General features: G+C 40.4%; 2 protein-coding genes across 2 annotated transcripts in view; one reads left to right on the top strand and one right to left on the bottom strand.

Annotated features, from left to right (window-relative positions):
* LOC146682097 (neuronal membrane glycoprotein M6-b-like) overlaps positions 1–17,767 on the top strand; it is a 29,568-nt gene extending 11,801 nt beyond the window's left edge. The window contains exons 2-7 of the mRNA XM_085447838.1: positions 7,410–7,596; positions 10,741–10,900; positions 11,431–11,599; positions 13,584–13,657; positions 13,749–13,814; positions 14,461–17,767. Of these exons, the coding sequence (XP_085303964.1) occupies positions 7,410–7,596; positions 10,741–10,900; positions 11,431–11,599; positions 13,584–13,657; positions 13,749–13,814; positions 14,461–14,613 (809 nt within the window). The 3' untranslated portion in view covers positions 14,614–17,767. The remainder of the gene's footprint in view (positions 1–7,409; positions 7,597–10,740; positions 10,901–11,430; positions 11,600–13,583; positions 13,658–13,748; positions 13,815–14,460) is intronic.
* Positions 17,768–19,144: 1,377 nt separating this feature from the next.
* LOC146682098 (ras-related protein Rab-9A-like) lies at positions 19,145–24,872 on the bottom strand. Its single transcript, XM_085448117.1, has 2 exons — positions 24,583–24,872; positions 19,145–20,731 (listed from the first exon to the last, which is right to left on the bottom strand). The coding sequence occupies exon 2, from the start codon at positions 20,650–20,652 to the stop codon at positions 20,041–20,043; it is 612 nt and encodes a 203-aa protein (XP_085304243.1). The 5' UTR covers positions 20,653–20,731; positions 24,583–24,872; the 3' UTR covers positions 19,145–20,040.
* Between the last annotated feature and the right edge of the window lie 13 nt (positions 24,873–24,885).

A 24,885-nucleotide genomic window follows, 5' to 3' on the forward strand; every position in this document is an offset into this window, starting at 1 on the left:
GCTAATAACCTGCCAGATAATCCGTGAGATAATTATTTTTTATTACAGAGATGAGAGAATGCAGATAGTCCTGTTTATAGTATATTAGTCAAATTTGATTAAAATTAATTGCAGTGAGTAATTGTTTTGGCTTCTATTTGCATCTACGCCACAGTATACTGATTATCTTTAGATTCAGGACCACGACAGCTTATCATCTGCTGTCTTTTTGATCAGTCCAGTTGCTAAAAGTGCAAGAAATATACCCTAAATTCTGCTTTTTAACATTTTTATCTGCATAACCACTTAAATGGCTTCAGACAAAATGCATATGGCCTACACCGAGCACTGTGCTTGATTCAATCACAGGTAGACACTGAAAGGACTGACATTGCTGCTGTTGTGTAGACAGATCCTTTGTAGAAAACTGTCTGGGCTCCAGGAATTTCTCACGGTAATTTTTTTCTAACATTGTATAGTCAGAATTATTAAAATGTTTACCCAGAACATTACTGGCACATCACAATGGTTGCAACCAATCAGCGTTTGCAACTTTGTGCCAATGTGCATAATCTGGCCTAGCTGTTGGCTTCCTTACAACCAGGCTGATTATCCAACTGTTCATGTTTCTTTTTTGTTGCGGTGATGTAGCCGTGTTCCCAGATTTAGTGAATAATGTTGGTGGAAAAAACTGGTTAAAGAAAATACTGAGAAAAAGCAAATTGAACTTCGTAATGCTGCGCTTTTGATGTTCTCTTTTGCAGTTTTGAAGAAGCTCTGAAGAACATTTTATCCCTCTCCACAAAGTGGAACAATGGAAATCTCCCAAGCTGTAGTTTGTGCGTGGCTGTGCCGGGAGTCTGCAGCCATTGAGCAGATGGGGCTTTTTTTTTATTTCCACCAGAGGAGGCGCAGTCATCCATCCCCCCCTCCCATCTCTTTTTTCTTCCTTCACTTTCCCACACCTTTCCCACTCTCTTCTCTCTTGTGGGAAACTACCCATAATGCACTGTGAGGAAATTGCCCCATAATGAATACAACACTTCTAAATTTGAATGGAGCCTCAGGCAGTGGCCAGATCGGCCACTGAAATATTCACAAAGCTTTAATAACGCTGTTATTCCTGGCAGATGCACTGTGCGCACTCACAGTTGGCGATAATCATGCTGTGCCACTAGGTTTATGGCAAATCATTAACTATCAGGACAGTGGGACACCTTTACTCTCAGTTTATATTTAAATCTGATTTATAGAAGCACAGAAATCGATGTAGCCAGAGAAATATAGTGCATAAATCAAGGCAATATTAACTAGACATTAGCAGATCCTGCTACCGACTGAGAAAACAATGATATATTGACCTCAGTTATTTTTCCCTTCATACCTACTTAGATGTCTGTTATTAAAACCAAATGCTACAAAATGTGACAAAGTTTATAATGCGAAGTGTATTCGAGGGATTATTTCATAGCAAACGCTCTTCATTTTGTGTCGTGGGTGTCAGGTGATTGACAGGAAGCGGAGCGTAATCACAAAAGATGTCAGCAATCTGTGACAGCTTCTGTCTCCAACCACATCCATTGCGTGCCAGGCCTCATTTATCCAGTCAAAGAGCCTCAAAGGCTCTCTTGTCCAATAAGACTTGGGTTTGAATTTGATGAAAAAAATAAGGCTTTGGTTCTAAAACAAGGCTAACTGTTCAGAAAACCTGAAATGAGGATGAAGAAATGCCACTGTTGTTAAATATTTAAGGCCTCAGCCACACGGGCCTAGCGACCAGCTGGTGAAACCCTCATAACCTGTGGTTCCTTGGGGAAAACGTGTACTCTTGGTGTATTACCAGTTGGCAACTCTTTGCTGGTTATTGTTGGTGCTGCACCAGAAACCTCCTGTTGATTGCTGTGTTAGCTGCAGTTGATGGTGGTAGGTGTGCCCCACTTTGGACTGTATGCCGCTTTTAAAATATTTGCATTGCTTTACACTGACAGTAGGCAAATGGTGGGTAGTGGAAGTTTTTACATCACCAGCTTTCAAGCTTTTCGTGATGATAGAGGCACTTTTACCTCACAAGTATCCGATTTAAGGATGTGCTGAAATAGTGAAATCGTTCGAATGAATCCACATTAATGTCCCGCTGTAACACAAACAGATGTAGCAGCTGACTGTCAACTCCCATGATTTGTTGGAGAAAAGGCGCTGTTTTGGTCAGAGACATCTTTGGAGAACATAATGGCTTCAGTTTCCCTTCATAAGAGACTGCAAAACTGTGAAAATGTTCAAAATCTTAAAATACTCTTTAAGGCTGCACATCTACTGCTGCAGCTCGTGCTTTTCTAAACTGGGGGCTTGCCAGCTTTCACTCACTGTCATTAATACACATGAATATAGACGAGCATCTCACGTACGTCCACTTCAGAAAACTAAGCTTTAACTAGTTCCTGGTGAAGCATCTGTTAGCTGAATTTCCTGCATCACTTAATGAAAGGTGTAACTTCAGACCATGAAAGCTTATCATGGTCAGTAGTTATAATAGTTACAAGTTATAACATGTGTGAGTGGGGCACGATACTTCCACATCAGCAGTCTATGTGGCTTTTTGTGGCATGTACTAACAGTATACTATTCTTACTTGCAATTTCTGTTTGACCCAGTTCCCAAAAAGCGACTTTAGAGTAAACCAGATTGCCTTCCCTCCGTATTTCCTGTGTTATAGCTCCAGTTGCTTTAACGTCCTGCAGCTGGTTGTTATTTTTGTTTTGACTTCCATTAAGCACCGATCTCTGGGTTTTGATTCAGGCTACATCACTCTGAGTGTACGTGTGAGAAGAGCGCAGCGGCTGCTAAGGACTACGCTACCACTGAACTGGGTCGCGGGTAACACGTTGCTATGGCAACTGCCATTTGCGGCCCTGGGGCCAAGAACTGCTTTTCACTTACTCTTTCTCATTCTTCTCTCTGTTGTTTCTCTCTCGCGTTCCCTTTCTTCACCGCCTTCTCTCTTTCCTTTTTCTTACTCATCCCTTTGTTCCTCTGCTTGCTTTTATCCATCTTGTTGCCGCTCTTCATCTCCATTCACCCTTTTCCTTTTTTTTCTGAAACTCCTGACTTTATGCTGCCTTCAACTCTTTTATTCTATCCCTGTGTCTTTAGCCTTCGCTCTGTGCAGAAAGCAAAAAGAGCAGGCGTCTGTTATCATCCTTTCTCTTAACTCTTACCAGCAGCCACAAATGTATAGTTTTGCACTGTAGGCCGAAGCAGCTCACTTGGAAGGAAAACAAGCTTTTTAACAGTAGGGGGATGTTAATCCTCAGTGGCAGCTTTGACTGTCATATTATTTGCTGCTCTGTTGTTTGACAATATTAGCAGAAAGTCTTTTGTTCTGACTTATTGGTGGGGCACCTTCACAGACAGCCTGTGAAACGTCCCCACAAACTGATGCGTCGTCCTTGGTGTGAGATTGTTGAGGTGATATATGATGCAGCATCGTAGCGGGAGCGTAACATATTGTCTCAGCGATTAACTCCAGTTGGCTCACTGTAAGTGCTGCATGGGCGTGCAGTCATATTTCAGTCGAAGAGCAGAGAAGAAGGCAGAGATAGATGCAGCGAGCTATAAACCAAGAGAGATGGGCCAGCCTCGGTGTTTCACCTAAATTCTACTCTAATGAATAGCCCATTGATTTCCATTAGGGCTGGCTTGAGCTGACCACTCTGGCCTGTCTGTTTCCCATTAGCGCAGTTTTAAACTGAGGCTGACAAACAGTCATAGCCAGAGGCAGACCAGAAGAAGCGGCCTGACCAGTGTTTAAAGAAACCTATGAATTCATCCATGACGCTGCATGGAGCCAAGGAAAATACAGAGTTAACAGCAGAATATAAGCCTTAAAATCCAATCACGCTATCTCAGGATTTGCCTTAAATGAACAAAGTCACCTCGGTCACATCCATGAATAGACCTGGACGATAATATCTCCCGGAAGTTCTTGATTTGCATTTGAAAAAGCAGGGTTATCACGTCTCTTTTGGTTTTATTCTCTTTTCCAAATTAAAGAAAAAGAAAGAAAGGTCAGAAGACTTGCACACTAAATTGCCTGTTGACACAGACGTTTTATAGCAGGATGAAGTGTCAGCCGAGAGCAGCTTTTAAACCTCCTGGTTGTCATTGTATCGACCACCGACTCCATTGCAGGCCCCCTGAGGCCTGGCCTGCTTCTGGGCTCAGGAGTTTAGAGCCATCCAGCCTTATCAGCTGAACTTCTCCATCAGCCCGTTTTCTTCATTAACATTAATAGGATTTGGATCTATTACGCAACGAGGCTCCGCTGCGTTATGCAACGTAGAGTCTTCATCAACAGCAACACTCTTTGGAGGGGAGCAGTTGCATCTTAGACTTATGGTTCAGTTATGTTCACGCAGATGTAGACTCTGAGCTTTTAAAGAGGGACATGTGCATTGACCAGAGTGAACATTTCTTTTTAGATCAGAGAAAAACAAAAAACTGTGTGACGTCTGTGCATAAAATCTATTTCAGAAGTTGTTTAAAAATGTGTGTAAGCTTTGTAAAGTAATGCTGTTTATTAAATTGTGAAAATATATGTATGTATATAATCTTTTTTATAATTATTCAAGGGGTGGAATAAAAGTCACACTAAACATTTTTTGTCATTACGTATATGTAAGGAAATGTAATTAAATTCAATTTAATTTTATTTATATATCATAAAAACAGTTACCTAAAGGTGCTTTAAACTGTAAGGTAAAGACCCTTCAATAACAGAGAGATATGTAACGGTTAAAAATGATGCTTGCAAGCTTTTCCTTTATTAGTTTCTACAGTTGAGATTTTTACTCTAAATTCCGCAAGAAGAAAAATTCCTTTTAAACTGTAACAGTGACAGGAAGTGCACATTTTTATACTTGTGCATAGAACAAATCATGTTTCTGGTAGTGAAAGTTTGCTTCATCAGCTGCAAACACAAATTCTCATGTCAATGTGACATTCCCGTGTTCAGCAGGAAAACCTTTTCCCCAGCAGTTTAGCGTGTTAGCATGCTAATCTTTGCTAATAATCAATACTAACAACAGCAAACTACGATAACATACTGAAGCCTGGCTGGTTCAAATTCTAACATTTACAGTAGTCACAGTGTAGTGTGTAAGCAGGTCAACTTTTGGTTTTGGTTTAGAACTAAACCCTGAAGAAATCTGAGGAAGCTAAAATGTTAGCTTTGAAGGCATTTGGTTATCAACTAAAGCATTAATCAAGTAAGATTTGGTGTGAAGAAAGCATATAAGGGATCACCAGTAGTCACCAGCACATGTCACATCGGTTAGCATCATCCACTCTTGTTAAATAATTTAAGTCTGGAACAAATTAATATCCAAAAGATAAGCATTACCATCTGGCTGCACCACTGCATGGATGAATAAAACACAATTTATAATATTCAGGTCGTGGAAGTCAAAGCTAATCCCCGGTCTATTTCAGGAAGCAAAGTGCTATTGTTGTTTTTCCTTTGTCAAGTTATTTATAAGTTAATTAGCTTATTATATAAGTGACTTAATTAAATGGGAACATATAATGTGATAACTAAATTTAAAAGGTAATAATCGCCACATTTAGCTTCAGCATGGTGGAGTATATTTTCTCCCAGCAGTAATTTTATTGATGATTCTTTCCCCCGGGGAGGCTGAAATCCAATCTGCTCCTTTAAGCTCATCAATAACGAGTGTCCACAAGCTTACAACCCTACCATGCTCTCTACTGTGTAGTGGCAGAGAAGGTTTTTTCACTATAAAATGACACTCTTGTTGCATTTTGGTGAAACTTTCTTCCCTTCCGGCCAACCTTGAGATGGTCTTGTGTCTTTCTGCGTATGCACGCATTCAAGTGTGCGGTTTAATTGCTTTGTGTGGGAGGCTATCACCTCGTGTCATCACCTGCCAGAGTCTATTGATTGAGCTTGACGTTGATAGAAGCTGTCAGAGAGTCTTAGCGCCGGCTTGTGTGGATGTTGAAGTGAATTTCATGTTCTGATAGAATCAACTGTCAGATGCATTAAAGAGTTGCGACTAGCACGAAGGGTGTTATTCTCTAATGCTCGCTATCAACTTTAGTAGCAGGGGCTGTCAGCTATAGATCGTCCGATCTCTGCAGACCTTCATGTGCAGGTTCTGAAACACGCGTAATGTGATAAATCACATTTCCAAGGTTTCACATACAGGAATGTCTGAATTGAACAAACTTCTGAAAATAAAATTATGATGCTTCAAAGCTTCCGGTTGGAGCGGGATGTCATGGAAACAGCAAAGTGGCACGCACAAGACATTTCATTTTGTCTTTTTTCCTGAGTAACTTCGTGGTTTATTCGAGGAGTTATTAAGATTCGAACTCTCGAGCTCAACACAGTGTTTTATTTGCCCTCTTCATCATCAGTCCTTATCCTCTTGATTGTGAGAGGGAGCAGAGGCAGCAGGGTGCACAGTGTTTGCAGCACCTGTATCTCCCAAGCCCATAACTCATGCAGGGAGCCTCACACACTGCTGCGGTTAATGGAAAACAAATTTACTAATTCATCATCATCACTGTGTAGAAACTGCTCGTGCACAAGGGATAATTTTAAATTATTCATCACTCTCTTTTGACTTCTGAAAAAAGGCAAAATCAGCTGCAGAAAGCTGGAAAATATGCACACGGGCACAGGCAAATCTCAGTCGTTTTCTGCCTGCCCTAAGAAAATGTCCAATTTGTCAATTTCTTGTTGCATAGAAATCCCAAATACTTAAAGCATAAGAACTCCAAATCTGTTGTAATCATTCTGGTCTACAAAAATAACGTAGCTCATAGGAATTTATTTTAAACCCATGTAGATTAGGTCATGAGTTAATCTTGCAAGTTGGTCATAACAAAGAAAAAAACTAAGTAGTTTTAAGATTTGAGCATGTACAGCATGTACAGTAGCACAGCTTACATGTAATATTCAGCTCAAAGTGAACACACTCTTACTGTGAATGATGCCGTGATTAGCCGCTCGACATTCCCGACATGGAGAGGTGTTCTGCTCTGAAAGATGAGCATAAAGCCCTTGAAGCGTGCACGCTTGATTCAGCCCCAGCAGTGCAAACATCCATGCAGGTTTCTGCCTGAGTAAAAATCAAAGAGCGGTGGACAAAAAGGCCCGTCGAGTGTTGCGCTGAGTGTCATCAGCAGAGGCGAACAAGTCTCTATGTGAGATGTCACGTTGCCACAGTCAGCTTTCGTTGCTATCATTAAAATCATACATTTGAATTGCGATTTTGCCATGTGTGTGCTTTCAAATCTGACCTATTTGCTCTTGTATCCTTCCTTAAAGCTTTCTGTCTTTGAAGCTTTCTAGCAGCTAAATGCAAAAGAACACCTATGGCTCAGGCTCTCTTTGTCTCCCCCTATAGGATGCTTCGAGTGCTGCATCAAGTGTCTGGGCGGGGTGCCCTATGCCTCGCTGGTGGCCACCATCCTCTGCTTCATAGGTGTGGCTCTGTTCTGCGGATGTGGCCACGTAGCGCTGACTGGGACTCTGACCATGCTGGAGAATCACTTCTCCAGGGTATCTAGCGACCACGCCACCCTCACTGTGGTGTAAGTCCACTGAGTTTCTAATCCAAGTGTAGTTCATCACTAAGGCGTTCTCTTACTTATGATTTTATCACATGTCACTTATGGAAAAGATTAGACATGGATAAGTCCTGTCACTGTATTTCACTTACTCCCCTTCTTTTACTTAAAAACTGGTATGACCAGAATTTACTGATATTATGCTTGCAATGATCTGCTGAGAAGAACCCGCCACATTGTGTGCCATAACTTAGAACCCTTAAACTGGTAAACTGGTCATGTTAGAAACAGTCAGAAAATTATTACTTAAAAGGTCAAGGTTAGAATTGTATGGAAGAGGATTAGGGCCACTGAAAGGGGGGGAAAAGGGATCTGAGATTAAAATCTGGAAAACAAAAATCCAGCCCCAACCCCCTTTTTTGGCCCTAATCTTCTCCCACAGGACTGAAATATATTTTTTGGTGATTATATTTAAAATGGATCCTGACATAAATATAAATCTTGGGGTGCTTATACACTCTGTAATGTCAGGTATTCAGAAATCTTTATCTAACTTAAGTTAGGCCCACAATGCTGACCTGGATAATCAGCAAAGAAAAGGAGTCGATGGACCGTATAGTTCTGTTTTCATTTATTCAGGTTTTGCAGTTATATGACTGCTAACCACATGACATAAACTATTTTGGATTTGTAAACCAGGTTAAGGTTAAGCAAAGAAAGAAGAAGGAAAAGTTAATTCCATAAATATTTGCTACAGGTTGCTCGCAGCCACGAGGTGAAATTGGTCACAAAGAGATGCAAAACCCAAGAACCTCCTCGTGATTACCTTTAGCTGTGATCACCCAGAGTTTATGTTGAACATGACCCGTCTGCAAACACTTGCCAACTAATTCACTGAGTGATCATGAAACTGTAAAGCCCATGACGCAAAGCAAAAAGGCAAAAAGTGGCATCGACACTAAGCCAACCTCAGGCATGTTTTTATTCACACCTTGTCAGGTGTAGATAATAGACATTTATGCCTTGGAAACACCCAGAGAATCTTGCACTGCCACTGTAAGTTGAGTTGAGTAGGGGTTGCAGAGGGCCATAACAGCCACCGTCTTTCATGCAAACTACATGCATTTGCAGTAATCTGTAGCAACAAGGGTTTTTTTTGGTGCAGCACACTCTTTGTGATGGATTTCTCCCAATTACAGCCTCCGATAATCAAACACCAGCTAATCAGAGAATGCAAACCTTTCCCCAGCAACCAGTGGTTGTATTTTGTCCAATATGGCGAACAACTCTCATCAATGTGCCCCACAAAAGAAACCTCTAACAAATCCCCCTAGTATTTTGGTTTAAACATGTTAAAAAAATAATCCGAAATATAACAAAAGCTCTCATAAACCATAAGTTAGTGGATAGAACTGTCTTTGATTACCTTTCACTATAGTCTACATATCATCATAAAGTTCAAACTCTAGTCAGAGAAAACAGATTTCAGTACGATGGTTATCAACATGGTCTGTTAAGCCTTCCTTTCTGCTTCCTGTTCTCTACTTGTACACATAATAGAATAGAATAGAATTCAACTTTATTGTCATTGCACATGCACAGGTACAGGGCAACGAAATGCAGTTTGCATCCATCCAGAAGTGCTTTAGTGATATAGATATATTACAATATATATTAGCAATAATATAGATATGTGAGTATATTACAGAAATGGGTCTATTATGGTATGTTATAATGTACACGGTATGATGTTGTGAATATTCTATAACTATAAGTATGTACAGGCTGTAGTGAGTACAAGCTATGTACAGGATATGAACAGGATATAAATATGAAAAACTATACAGAATATGAAATAAATAACTTTACAGAATCTGAGATATACAGCTATACAGAAATGGGAACTATGCAAGTTGTAAACAGTTGTAGGATTAAAGATTATCGAATGTACAGAATGATTATTTACACAGAGCTATACAGTAGTGCAGTTAAGGTAAGTGAGATATAATTCCTACAGAGGCTATAAGAGGGGTGTTTCATGTGTCATCTGACTCTTCGTGCTGACAAAGTCATCCCTATGAGTTCTGTCTAGTCCACTCAGAGATGTCGTCAGATTATGATGATAAAGTGGTGATTAAAATTTATAAGGAACATAAAAAAGAAAGAAAGACAAATTCATATTTCGATCTTTATCTATCGTAATCTTGGGATTTAGTGCAGAGCATTAAAATAAACATTTTAACTTAAATTCATGTATTTTAACGCTGCTGTTTCCTTCTTACGTGATGGCTGCACGTTAGAGCTGTGAAACTTTAAATATAAACATTAAACATTACTGTCCCGTAGTCTAACAAAAGAAAAGTTATTATTAAGTTGCCTGAATAGGTGTTTTTGAAAATAAATACCCTAATCCGTTTTTAATCTAATATTCTAGCTTCAGTTCCAGCAGTGGAGAAAAGACTTAGCAAGAGATTAGAACCAAGTATTAAAACATATATATATTGTCTGCTTCACCAGCTGCATTCAAATGCCAGTGACACTGTGCTGCCGTTCTGCTGCTGTAACATTACACTTCAGCTTCATTCTGAAGCTGCACATATCCTACAGTAGAGTATTTATATTATACTTAAAACATGTTGTGGATAGTAGAATCAGCGAAACTGTGCGATCTGAATCTATTTTAAACTGAAACTCAGAACATAACCTGAGTTATTACAATGATTTAGTCAGGAAAAAGACAGACTGATAGAAAATTCTTTAAGCACAACAAAGCTTCCTGACCAATTAATCCAGCTCTGTATCACATCCCTTTGTCCCAAAAGTCTACATTTTAAGTAAAATTTAAATTATGTATCACAAATGTCTAACCTTAACCAACTTTAGCCACAAAAACTGCATCTAACATTAGCTAAGATGAACCACCATGAGCTAATGGTACTATTATCTAAGGTTACCCAACGATAGTCAATATAATACAATATAATCTTGATATTTATCTCTTTAAAAAAAGGTAAAAGTAGTTAAATGAAACATAAAATAAAAAGGGTTTTAGCTTACACGAGCTAACATTAAACAGCATAAAACATTAGCTTAGGGTTTCATTGGTGCAGGTTCGTATAACCTTGATGTTTAAAGCTAATTCCTTGCTTTGCCTCTGTTTTTGTTCAGGATTCAGATTTTTCAGTACATCATCTATGGCATTGGCTCCTTCTTCTTTGTGTACGCCATCGTCCTGTTGGCTGAGGGCTTTTACACCACCAGCGCCATCAAGAAGGAGCTGCAGAGTGACTTCAAGACCACCGTCTGTGGACGCTGCATCACCGCCTTCGTATGTGAACACACAAATACACACACGCACACATAAGCAGCTGCAAATCATCACACCCACTGACCCAGTTAGACTTCAAATTAAAGCCTCCAAATGAGACTTAATGACTTTGATGTGTATTTTAAAATGTTCCTGCTTAAAGTAGTTTAGTGGCTTAAAACAACAAACAGAAAACGGTCCTTCAGTATGCTTTACATGCCTGAATAAGGGTCATCAAGTATTTCAGAGACCCAGTCACACGCATTTACACGTTTATGAGCACGTGCGCATGACGAAGACAGATATAAACAAATACTTGCACATACACAAATGCTTAAAATCCCACTCGAGCCTTCAGGGTAACTCTGGCACTGTTTGTCCTTTCTACCCTGATTACTCTAATTGCTGCAGATGTCGGCTAACATTAGCGTAAACCCTGATTTGCCTCTGATTTGTGTCCGTATAAACAATCTCAGCCTTTAAAAAATATTCTTTTCTTTTTTATAAAATCACAATTTTTCTCTTTATTTCCACTTGTCTCCTCTCCTCAGTTCATGTTCCTGACCTACATCCTCTTCCTGGCCTTCCTTGCCATCTTCGGCTTCACGGCGATCCCGGTTTTCCTCTTCTTTAACATGTGGAATACCTGTGCTACCATGAAATCTCCCTATGCTAACATCACTTCTCCTGACTCCATCTGTGTGGATGTCAGGCAGTACGGTCAGTAACTTAGAAATGACGTGAACTGTATTAGTTAAGTTTATGTCTGATGCATTCTTTCGGTGATTGAATGAACCGTACATGTGTGGCATACGTAGATTTTATAAGTGAAATTGGCTGACATTAGCCCATTTGAGCTAGGTTGGCTAGCTAGGTATAGGCTAGCTCATAATTCTCTGAACTTTTATGAGATATTTTGTATCTTTCTGTACTAATATCATAGTTTTCCCTATAAAGGATAAACATTAGTATTGAGAGGCTAAAAAATCGTACATAAATTAGCACTGGAACAATAATAAATGTTCAGATACTGACGATGAGAAATCTGTCAATTTAGTTGTTTTTGAAACATGCAGCCTGTCAAAATAAATTAATCACTTAGCACCAATAAATCTTTGAAAGCCTGGTTTTTATTCTAATAGTCATTGCTGTAAGGCTTTGCAGTTCCCTAGCATTGTTTCTTACCTCCTTCTCCAGTCAACAAGGCCAGTCTGCCCTTTATATTTTTCCTGTAGCTCTTGTTCTGCCCACCTTATGTTATCACAGCTGACACATTTTCATCACAGTTTGTGCAGGAGTAGTACCTGCCAGACAGGTGGGCCTCCATTACTTGGTTATAAACAGTTTGCAAATAATATGTACAGATGATGTGTCGTTTGTAACTCAACAACCATTCCTTGTTGCTCCAAACTCATGTTAGCTCATATGCAGGGCTACATGCAGCCTGAAGGAGAGCTTGTTTATTCAAATGTGCTATATGTAAATTAGGAATAACAAAGCTAAACTGCCTCCTCCTAAACCTATTAGGCTTATTTTATTCTTTTTTCGAATCACATGTAAAACCACATACTGACAATGTATACACAGTGGTTCTTCCTGAGGCAAATGGCCGACCTCACAATGAAAAATATACATATATACACTGTATCTGTTTACTATGTACAGTATAGTATGTATGGAAACATCCAAGAAGATATGCAACACTTGGAAATCATAGGTTATGAAAATCTGTACAAAATATTTTAAAGTGCTGTATAAAATGTAATAGAATTGTGGCATTGCTGCACCAGACCAAAGATTTAGATGATGAAACCTGCTTTCATGCTAATCAGTTCACTTTAAAACCATCTTCAAAAGATGTCTTAAAAAATAATAAATCTGTCATGGTACCGGTCTTTAAAGTTCAGGAGAAATTCCCCTGATCAAGAAATATTCTGGCTAACTTTAAAAAGTCTGCAGCAAAATAGGAAAAACATCCAGGTGCCTCTCTCATTTCCACACAGGCGTTACCTGCAGGCAGAAAACTCTGGAACAATTTTTCAGGCTTTCCCCTCCTTATAAACGTCACCTATTCATCTCCAACCACTTTAAATGTCATTGTCTATGCACGAAGAGGTCAAACGAATACATTTAGATTATTGAGAGCGTGACTGGATCTCTATGAAAATCCACCTCAAAGCAGTGTTACAGCACAGCAACACTCCCCTGTGATTGCGTGTGTGGTCATCAGTCTGATGGCCCAACGTACAGTACGTGACCCACATTTGAAAGACAGCTGGCTCGCTTACAAAGTAGGATGAGGATCACATATGCTTCATTGGCTGCGGTGCTGCACTAGCACGGCGTGTGAAATATTAACCCCAATTACTCAGTCGTCAAATTATTGTCAGCAGTTTTGGAGCTCCAGCTGATGAGTGATTGAGGAAAGGTTTTAGAAGCTAAAACAAGCAACTGCACACAGTTTGTTTTTTACAGATAGCAGCCTATAGCAGCAATCCCCTAAAGTGATTCTACAGTAAAAAGAAAGAAAGAAAGAAAGGAAAAAGGGATTCACAATGACCCACATTTTTCCAGCAGCAGCCCTGTTTCCTTTAATCTTTATCTGCGCCTAATGCATAATGCCTTCAATCATATCACACAGTCTCTGGGGAGGAAAAAGCTTCTTGTCTCAGTCCTGTGACGTTTCATCTCTCTGATCCCGCAGGTGTTATTCCCTATAATGCCACGCCAGGAAAAGCTTGCGGAGCCACGCTGGGAGAGATTTGTAACACCAGTGAGGTGAGAGGATGCTGACCTCCTTTGTTTTTTTCCTTATTCCCTCGCTCTCCTTTCCTCCCTTCACTAACCTAGCTTCTCTTTCTCCCCGCAGTTCTACTTGTCCTACCACCTCTACATCGTTGCGTTAGCCGGCGCCGGAGCCACCGTCATCGCACTGGTAAGCTCCTCATGATCCCACCGATGCGGTAGTGTGCCGCTCAAAATATGCATGTTGCTATGGCATGATTATCTGTTTCCACGGCAACCTCTCCGCCTCTCACATATGTCCTTCTATGGGTTTCTGCAGCCCGCCTCTGTGCATGCGCTCACCAAGGGTCAGTGTTTTACTCTGCTGCGGAGGTGGGCTTTTTTGTTTTGAGTCCAGGGAGATGGAGATGCTCAAAAAAAGCATTAAGCAGTACTCCAGATGTTGGCACAGGGTCAGCTGGAAGCTCTGTGTACTTTGATGTGTTACAAAAGGTGGAAAGACATGCTAGAAAAAAGTCACTGAGGAAAACTGGCTTGTACAGTAATGTTGCTCTGGAACATTTTCATTGTTCTCAGGTTGGTTTCTATTAATATATTTGGATGTTTTCTACATTTAGACATCGCTAAACTTCAGTGGGCACAAATCAGTAGTGTGGGATGAGACACTTGGGGATTTGGCACACAGATGTAAAACAGGGTGTAACAGGACATACCAAAAACATGCACGCAGAGGTTTTTGAGCACATTTTGAATGCATGTAATAATAGAAGTAGTAGTAGTAGTATGGAGTTAGTTCCTGTGCTTGAACATGAAGAAAAAATCTTGTATCTCTTCAGATCCACTACCTGATGATTTTGGGGGCCAACTGGGCCTATCTGAAGAGCGCCGCCTCCACGCACGATTACCAGGACATCAAGACCAAGGATGACCAGGATCTGGAGGCTGAGGCACGCTCCAAGGAGGGCCAGAACTCGTCCTCCTACTCATAAGGACAAGAGAGCCCAACACCACCATCCGTCTTCTCTCCACACCACAACCCCCCATCCCCTTGCAACAACTAACACCCACCCTTTCCCTCCGTTAAAACAAACCACCTCGGTCATGTTTGATAGTCCCAAAACCTCCTGATTCTCCATCCTCTTCCCTTCCGCAGTGTTCATTAAGGGTTGTGGGCACGTCCTCACACCTGAGGGGAAGAGAATAGAAAGTCAGGAGAAGTGGCAGGCCCAGACGGAGGCGGATGCTTTCAGAATGGGAGAGCTCGCCCGCGGGGTCGAGCTCAGGTACAGTACATCAGTTCAGAAGCGTCTCTTCCCTCGTGCTTTTGGGCGGCGACTCGTGAACGTGGCCCGGCTGTGATGGCCTCGCGCCCTGAGCCAACACAGCCTCTCGACACACAGCTCCTAACAGCCTAAAAAAGATAAACATTGTTCACTGCCTGCATCGACCATAAAAAGCCAGGCAGTGATCAACTTCCTCTGTTTTTTTGGTGTTTTATATGCATATATATATGAATATGAATATATTGTGCGAATGTGTACGAATGTTGTTGTTTTTTTTAATACTCTCTGAAAAGTATGCCAGATACTATTATGATCTTTTTTCTTCTTTATGTTTTTGCGCTCATAGGTTTTTCTCCTTTACTTTTCTTTCCATCTTTAACTTCTTTTGCTAATGCTCGTTGTTGCACTATTAAATAAAGAAAAAAAAGGGACAATGAAAATCCCTTAAAAAACATGAACCACTCCAATCCCTTCTCTCATAGAAATACCTAAAATTATGTCAAATCATGTGGTATCTCAAGGATTATTATGCATTTACATGATAAGAGTTTATTTACTCATTAAGGCACTCACAGTTTATTTAAGACCGGAGAGGTAGCAACCTTTGAAGCAAGGAAAAGCTTCGAGGAATACGCTCATTTGCTTTCAGGTCAAGGATTAGAGGAAATGATTAAAAGCTGTCTGTATGATTTGTAAAAAGCTTCATCATAGCGCTACGGTTAGCATAAAGACTGGAAACACAAAGACTGGTATTGTGTCTGATTTAAGATGTTTCACTTCAGTGTAGTACACAGTGTACATAAACATGTAGTGTATGAATTTTGATTTGTTTCAGCAAGTCATGCACCTACAGAAACAACAGTTGTAGCGTTGGATCAATTGTTGCGCCAGCTAATGTATTTTGTGAACATTCCTTTTTGTTGAGACGCCGACCAAATATTAACCTAATTCACTCTACAATGAAGATGATTAAGTAATACAAAATGCAAAAATCAATCCAAAAACAAACACAAAAACACTAATGCAAGCAGCTGAAGAAAGATATCTGCTGCTGTTAGCTAGCTAGCTACCTAGCATTGGTAGGGCCTGCTGGCTGAAACATTGTTTGTAAAGCCCTCCTTTTCCAGTTCATAGCTAAAAATTGTTTGATGGGTCCTCCGTTACCACTTTTGGGCTAATAATTAATTGAAGGGCCTTGTTTTTCCAGTTCTTGGCTAATGTTTGCTGGTTCCTCTTTTTCTGTTATTTTTCCGCTACAAGATGGTGGTCATTATTAAAAGTGAGAAGTTCAGCCTTACACACTTCCTGTAGCCATACTTTTTAGTATTAATGCATTTATGCATTCAAAACAGCAAGTGCAAGTAAAGAAGTACATCATTTTAGTACTTTCTTACGCATTTTAGTGCTTGATGTTTATTTACTGACAAAGGTGGTATGGATCTACTCATCTAGCTCTTGGCAAGAAAACATATTAGCATACTTCTGAATATGAAACTGATCTTTTGAAGACCAAAATGGGGTTTTGCTACACTCACCACCAGCCGCAGCAGAAATCAAAGATAAATCTGTCCGGGTCTTAAAAAACAGACACACACCTCAGGTATTAAACCAAGTCTGATTTTCCACCAGTTGTGTACTTTTCCTAAAACATCACCATTTAAACTCTTCTCCAGACTGCAGTCCTGTGTGAATTATACAGTAAAAACTTCTTCTTTCACTTCCTTCTTTTGAGAAAGTTCACCTGTAAATAGCCGAATGACCCTAAAAACATGAAATAGCTCCGTTCCCAAACCAATGAGAACACAATCAGTCATTTGCCATGCAATTTTTTTCCCACCAATATATGTAAATGTACCCTTTGAGATATGTGTTTAGCACTCAGATACTAGTTCTGCATTTGATATAATAATTGTAATGTAACATCTTAAATGATATGTCGTGAGAGGGATAAAGTGCAGTCACATGATATGATGGATTGAGGTGCTTGTGACGTATACATTTTAAAATGTGACAAAAAAAATATAGTGGAAATTGATTTTTAATGTTTTACCAGTTTTAGGCAGCTGAGTTCTTCTTGTAAATTAGTACTAATTATTTTATGGAACATGTCTGTGCTTATTTTTGTTCGACGGCCGACCAAGTGAGTGACTCGAGACATGAGGGGGAGTCACTCTTTTCTTCATTTCTCCTATTTTATTTCCTTTTTTTTATACGTCATGCCTCTCAAATGAGCCACAGAGACTGTTTTTGGATGTTTACACTGAATAAAACAAGTCAGGAATTTTCAGACATTAATTTTATAACCAGATATTGTTTAATAATCATGAACTATATTCTATATCAGTCATTACTGGTTAGTTCACCCTCAAAAAACACTGAAGAAAACAATTTTTTGAACTTTGATGAGATGAAGCATGTCAGTATTGTCCATGTGTGCAGCTGTCTATTCTGTAAAAAAAAGGACTATATTGCCATGTGTGTTATGTTTGATAAATATACGTGCTTTGCCGCCAGGTCGATGTAAAGGCAAACTTCAATTTCCTATAAGACGATGCGTGTCAGGGTGTTGTTGTTTCCTTGTTATTTGCATGAAGGAGACATGACTGTGTCTTTGCAGTTTTTCAGGTGATGTGTAGTCAATTGTAATGACAACTATGGTAGGCGGTGTTTGCCCCCTTCCTTCCTCCCCTTCCACCCACTCTTTTCTAAAGAAAACTCCATTGTACTTTGATGGCATTGTAGTCCCTGTAGGTGTTTCATTATGGTTTTATTTTTTAAGTTGGAAATAGTTCTATGACTCCTATATAGTGATGATTTTTGTAACCTTCTCTAGTAAAACCGATATTTTTTATTATCGTGACACCGTTGCCTCCCGCCTCTTCCTTGTGATTTTTATGGACACTTATTTAAAAAATTAAAGTGAAAGTATAGATAAGAGACTTCTCTTAAGGCTCCAACTGGTGATTTGAATCAAAAATGTATAAAAAAAAAAAAGAAAAACACAGCAGAATAGCGCTTGGAGTGCATTTTTGTACAGTAATGGGAACAAAATGCAAAGCTTCAGCTTAAATATCAAACATTTCTCTAAATAAAAAGCAATGTTGAAGGGAAAAGGGCACACATGAGCATATTCTCTTAATGTCGTTATGCTGTTTTGTTATTTTTAAAGAGTGATCTGGATTGATTTGGGATTTAATCATTTTTACTGATCATTTAAACTTTCCAAGTTCATCTTGGTATTTTTTGTGTTATCGTGATGGCAAACAAATGGCATTGAACACTTAATACTTCCTCTTTGGATCGTGCCTTGGCATAGAAATTAATCTTCTGTTCACTGACTGTTCCAATGGATAAATAATCAGATCATCTCAAAATTTTAAGTCAGTAACCTGAAATTTTGACTTGGCTGCCTGTTAAATAAATACATTTTATCTATTTATTTATTTTTCAAGTGGCATGAAGAAGCTTCAATAGTGATCTAACTAAACATTTTAGCGCTAATTAAAACAATCATTTGCATTGTAGCCTTTTTGATCTAAAATAGTAGATAAACACAAGCGTTAATAATTACATTAATTAAGACTCTGTGCCAAATAGCATTAGTAACACCTGTTTGTCTATTATTCTAGCAATGCATACATCAAATTAAAACGTTAGATTAGTTGAATCTTTGAAGTCGTTTCCAGAGTATAAAAATCCTACATGACTCATGAGCTTGGCAGCTTTGCCAGCAGGACAAAAAGAACAAGTCATTTCTGAAATCACAGGTAATTCCAGCTGAGATAATTGTATGCTGCTGCCACCGTCTGTGTCACGGGGAGAGAAAAGTAGATGTTTCTTTCTCAGAATGCCAAAGGAAATTAGCAGATATGATCATTTTTTTTCAGGCAAGCATGTGGTTCTAAATATTTGAGCTGTGAAACTACTGAACACCTACAGTTCCAGACTATAAAGAAACTGAAAGACGCCACACAAACTCAGTCTGCCCACACGGGTGTTTTCACTCATGTTCTAACAAAATTGCTGCAAAACATTTTTTATTATTTAATGGATATTATTTAGAGTCCAAGGAGAGCTCTCCTAACAGTCAGCCTAATTTCTAACACATCTGAGGTCTAATGCTAACATACAGGAAGAATAGTGTGACGCTGGAACGATCTCACCATTTTCTGACACAGGGGCACCACCTCGTGGATTAAAATGGTACTGCAACACAAGTGAACCGTACAGATACCAGGTGTTTCTCCAGTTTTGGGTTCTGTTTTATTATCAGTTTAAAAAACACAAACTCCTTTAACCATAATTACAGTAATTTAAGCATTACAATAGCTGATGAATAAATACTAATAAACACAAAACATTAACTCCAGCTAGCAACATTTTGAAAATATCTGGTTTGGCATTATGACGCTGCCAAAATAGAAAATAATATCATTTAGTTTACATCCATTTATGTGTTTATATAGATGGAAAAGAAGGTGTGTCGTGTGTTTCTAAGACAAAAACATTACTAGCTTTAAATTTAGGTTGTTTTCTGAGAGGTATGCATCTAACTCGCAGGTCTGTTTAAGGATAATTAGTATTAAACTGCTGTAAAAGCCATTTTGTAGCTTAGGTTTTACTCCTTCATATTGAGCGCAGCGTCTGCTTCGGTGTGCAAAAACAATCGTAAAGGACTTTCTGTGGCTTCCAGACGCAGCTCCATCAGTGACATAAAAACCATCAGTGAGTCTGAAACACCAACTGTGGTGGAAATCCTGTGTTTAGTGGTTTAGAGGTGACACAATTTAGCTTGTTTTCTTTGTTTTTTTTAATAAATTGAAAACCCCATTTGAGTTATTCACAATTTATAAATCGAAACATCCAAATGAGAAATGTTAATGATTCAATTTGTTTCTGTGAGAGACTGAATGTAACCGACATCATAACGTGTAGAAATCATGAATAACTGCACAAAACTGCTGATTTGCATCAAGACTCCAGCCGAGGACGTCACAGGCTGCGTTGTGGAGGAGCTGCTGAGCCACCGCCAGTTCCCATTTTCTGCAGAAAACACACTCCCTGTGTGCCCTCTGCAGGAGTATCACATGATCTCCTGCTCGCTCACTTCCTGTCACACACTGAAGGCTGAGCTCAGCAGCAGCTGTTCTGAGCCTGACTCTTCCTCTGCAAGTCCACCGTGTTGGTGTCAGTGCTGATGAGGTGACCATCTCTGTCATCTGTCATCTGAATGCGACGCACTGCCTCCTCAAAGGCCGACGCTACATTCGTAGCGTCCCTGGCGCTCGTCTCAAAGTACGGGTGTCCGCCGTTTTCGCGACACCACTTTCGAGCGTCCTCCCCAGACACCTGACGCTCAGGGATATCCAGTTTGTTTCCCAGCACCACAAAGGGGAAGCTGTCGGGGTCCTTTATGTCAGCATAGTAAGTAAACTCCTTCTTCCAGTTCGCCAGGTTTTGGAAACTCTGTCCGTCGTCCAGGCTGAAGGTGAGCAGGCAGCAGTCGGAGCCGCGGTAGAACGGCGTGCGGAGGCTGCGGAAACGCTCCTGACCCGCCGTGTCCCAGATCTGCAGGGTGACGCGGCGCCCGTCCACCTCCAGCTCTTTGTTCAGGAACTCCACGCCTATGGTGTGGAAGAGGTGCGAGTCGAACTTGTTGGTGACGTATCGGTTCATGAGTGACGATTTGCCCACGCCACCGTCCCCCAGAAGGATCACCTTTAAGAGAGCGGATTTGGACATCATGAAGCCTGGTGCTTTGGACTGACTACTCTGAGCAAGGAGACCGCACGGGACGGGCGAACGATGAAGGAAGCAGTTTGACCTGCAGAGGAAAAAAGTCACGATCAACTCAAAGAATCGTTTTAAATATGGAAATGTTCAAACAAAAGAAAATAAAAACAGATCTATTTATTTTACTTAAGTTCCAAATGTTCATGGTAATATGATGAATGAAGGTGGTCATACCAAATATTCACCCTCAAGCTGGTTGGAATTGCACATGCTCTGTTTGTGCCTCATCTACTGTAATCGCATGTATGTTTGCATCAATTCAGTAAAACGCCCCATTTTCCTAGAGAAACTTTCACAGCACTGCACAATGATATAAAAACGAGACAAACAGACGAATTCGTTCGGCTCTGCACTGCAGTATTAGTACTCTACCAGTATATATGTGCAAAAGTGGGGTACACAATGTAGCTCCAACAGCAGGCGGAGGCAAAATACCTTCATTTAAGGTCATAAGTACAAAAGTATGTTATTGAATGCGCTTCAGAAACATTGTGTTCAAGAAGCCATTCAGCTAAACAGTAAATAAAGGTAAGAATTATGAGGAAGCATGAGAATGAGGAAGGATGAGGCTACCTGCAGGGTGTGGTTGTTTGCTCCACAACACGCTGCAAGGTTCAAAACACTTCCAGTTAGTGACCTTGTGCTAAACAATACTCCCAGTGACATTAATTCCCATTTTTAGCTGCACAATTTATGTTTAAACAGGAACTATTGAAATGATTTCATATTGTTATTCTTGGATTCTACTAAAGTAGCTTTGCATGATTTCAGCGTTCAGAATAATCCTCATTTATCTGATATAGGGGCTTGGAGCAGCCTCTCAGTTCATCTTCTGTGTCCTCTTGTTCTGATTGGCTGCCCATCATAGATTCGAGTTTTGTGAAATTTAGATGTAAAAGAAGTCATATGTGAAAAATGCTAACAGGCACTGCACGTTTACAGTTTTCTAATCAAGAGTTCTTTAAATAATCGAGGAAATAAACTTGCAGTTCAATTATTAAAGAACAAAAGGTGAATCTCACACAAAAAAACTTGGGTTACTCATAAATTACTAAAGAGAAAGCCGAACCCTGGGGTGTGCATTGCTGTTGGATTCAACACTATCAATCCTGCAAATAAGAGAATATCGTCGATAAATCGATGCACATATGAGCTGGAAACAGCAGCTGAACCAAAGGAGAAGGAAAATTTGTCACATTTGCTTTCTTTGTTTTTCTGTATGAGCATCTTCCACACATTGACACGTTGCTTTACAAATACTTTGAGATCAGATGAACTGTGGGTTGCACGGTCACAACAAAGGAAGGTCCAAATCCATCCTCTGTGGCCTTTCTGTGTGGGTTCTCTCTCAGCACTGTGGCTTCCTCCCACAGTCCCAAAACAATCACGTTAGACTAACTGGTGACTCTAAACTGGCTGTAGCTGTGGATATGATCATGACAGTGGTTTGATCTGTGACAGACTGACAACCTGCCTGCGTATCACAGCTGGAGCAGACTCCTACCACAACCCTGAATTGGAGAAGTGGAAGAAAATGGATCATTAAAACTTCTCCAAGTTCTTTTGTGGCCTTCAAGTATTATTTGCATGATTTCCAACTTGGACCACGTGAACATCTGATTCAAGTCAGTAGACTAGCTAATCCTATTAAACCGCCACAGCCCCCTCATTACTCTATGCAACAAATACACTTGCTACTATACCATGTGCACAATGTTGTGCATGAAATGACCCCTGCTAAACATCACATGGACACCGATCACAGGACTGCTGAGTCATTCACAAGAGAGTTTTCCTCACCGTTACTTCTGCACATCGATCACTTCAGCATCAGCTGCCTGTAAGACAGACAGAGAGTCGCAGATCGTGAAGTGGCCAAGGGTTTAACCCACGAAGGCTCAGCGGCAAAGACAAAAAACAGCCTAATGAGGATTTAAGTGCAAATGTAATCCTGTCCCACACACTGGCATACTTTTCATGAACCTTCAGGATAACAGTCTTCAGGATCATCTCTGAGGCAAACGTGGGCACTCTAACGGCTTTGTTACACGAACACCATCACCTCATCTATCACAGCCACGGTGAGACTGCACCGCCGCATTACTCACACAGGTACCAATCCTTATGTTCTACGTTTGATGTCATGCATGCAGTGGGTTTCAGTGGCTGAAACACTCCTTCAGCGTAATACAGTCTGTCCTCAAATCCTTTTTACAATGCTACCATTTTGTTTGATTATTCTAAAAGTACACTAATTATCATTTGTAGTTTTCTGCAGGATTTTGATCCTTTGACTGTCAAGAGAACAAATATGCGGCATGAACACAACAGGGGACACAGCAGAGGAGGAAGGAGCAAAGAGAAACATTTAAGATTTCATAAAGCACACGTGAGACACATAAAGTGGAAAAAGTGGGTGGTTTTGACTGGTTTAACGCTCAGTTTCACTTCACTACAAAGTCTATTATGACTTCTGCCTTCTCCACACACGGGGGTGAAGTAAAGGAACCAAAACAGCCCATGCTGCTGTTCCACATGTCCATGATGCTGCTTCCAGGTGACGGTGCTTGCTAACGGCTCTAAATAACCATGACTGTGACTTTAAGTTATTGCTCAGACACGTTTCTGAGCATTGTTATATAATATGTCCTACATGTAAAAATCACGTGCTGTCTGCAACAGTTTAGGGGAAGAACGGACTAAACCCACCGCTCCATAGGAAAGTTTGAGTTGCAGAGTCACCTCTGACTGAAAAATAGGCTGAAGGACCAAAGTGGGGCAAATAATGTCTTTGCAATTAAAACTTTAAGCACAGAGCTGCTCAAAGAACCTGTGACAGTTCTAAAAGCAGCAATGCAGCAGAAAAAAGAAACGGGGAAGAACCCACACACACACACACAGTCACTCATTCAAGAGTCATGTGCTTCATTCAGCAGGATACAATTTGAAGAGAGGGCTGCTATGCGTCTGTGTGTGTCTGTGTGTGTGCGCGTCTTTATTTTTCCTCCATGAAAATGTGCGTTTCCTCCCAATGTTGCACTTCTGAGCCTTCAAAATAAAACAACCTTGTATCCTGCATCTTCAAATCAAAGCAGCATCCATTATGCTCAGTCAGCAGGGTAATCATCAGCCGTGAGTCACGGCAGCACAGGCCGTTCAGGTGACACACCTCAGCTGAGGGAGAGCTAATAATTGACAGTATTATATCCGTAAACAACACGAAGAGCTGAAACAGCTGCAGCCACATGTGATACCAGTTAAGCCCTCTCAGACAGCTGGCTGTGTGTAGGCTGTAAACGTCGCCGTGAGAGGCACAGGAAGCGTTTGCACTATAAGTTACTACATTATAATGACAGCACAGAGTCAGCATTCTGGGGCTTTCCAGCTGGCAAACACGCACTAGATCCATTTTCGGACACGCAGGAAACCTCGAGTAACGCTTATGTTTTTCATAGTTTCTTTATTATTATTATTATTATTATTATTATTATTATGATTATGATGATGATGAATAATGTTGTCATTTGTACCACTTGCTGACAAAACAGCATTAAACAGTTAAAGGAAACACCTCGATGAAACAGCCATACACTCTAAGTTTGCTTTCAAATTAGGTGTTCATCACTGCAGAATCGGCGCACATGACGTATGAAAATGTTATTATTGTTACGCGTATTTAGTCGACGTCAAAATCTGGAGACAAATCCTTTTAAAGAGAAGTCTGAGCTTGTCCGATAATGGAAGCCTCTCGTAAAACTGTTGCTGTCCGATAATGGGCGCGCTGGTAGTTGCACATTCCCGACTTTCCTAATCCAATTAAACCCACAGAAAGTTGGTATTTTCGCGGTTGAAATTGAACTTTTCGCCTTTCGGTAACCGTACCTGTCGATGTGCCAATCGGTGCTGGATTCTAGCGGTTAAATTCCTCCCGTTTTCCCCGATGGGCCGCTGCTGATAGCCGGTGACATGGCGCTGCGGTGTCCCTGCCGCTGCTCTCTGGCCCCGCAGCTGCGGATGACGCTCATATGACCCGGCAGGGGCTGTCACGCCTCCCGTCACCAGGCGCGTTCCTGGATCAAACCGACGCATCCACAGTCTAGTGTGAGTTTCTCACTGTGAAGAAATGAAAGTGAAATATACAGTTGGCAGTGTGTGTGTGTGTGTGTGTGTAGGTTTGAAATAGAC

Source organism: Copadichromis virginalis, linkage group LG23, assembly GCF_057382275.1.
Source record: "Copadichromis virginalis isolate Kocher_CV1m ecotype Utaka linkage group LG23, C_Virginalis_male_GT1.1, whole genome shotgun sequence".
In the NCBI taxonomy this organism is placed as follows: domain Eukaryota; kingdom Metazoa; phylum Chordata; class Actinopteri; order Cichliformes; family Cichlidae; genus Copadichromis; species Copadichromis virginalis.

What these genes read in the sequence shown, in the direction of transcription:
- LOC146682098 (XM_085448117.1), bottom strand. Translation starts at nt 20,652, where the DNA reads ATGATGTCCAAATCCGCTCTCTTAAAGGTGATCCTTCTGGGGGACGGT.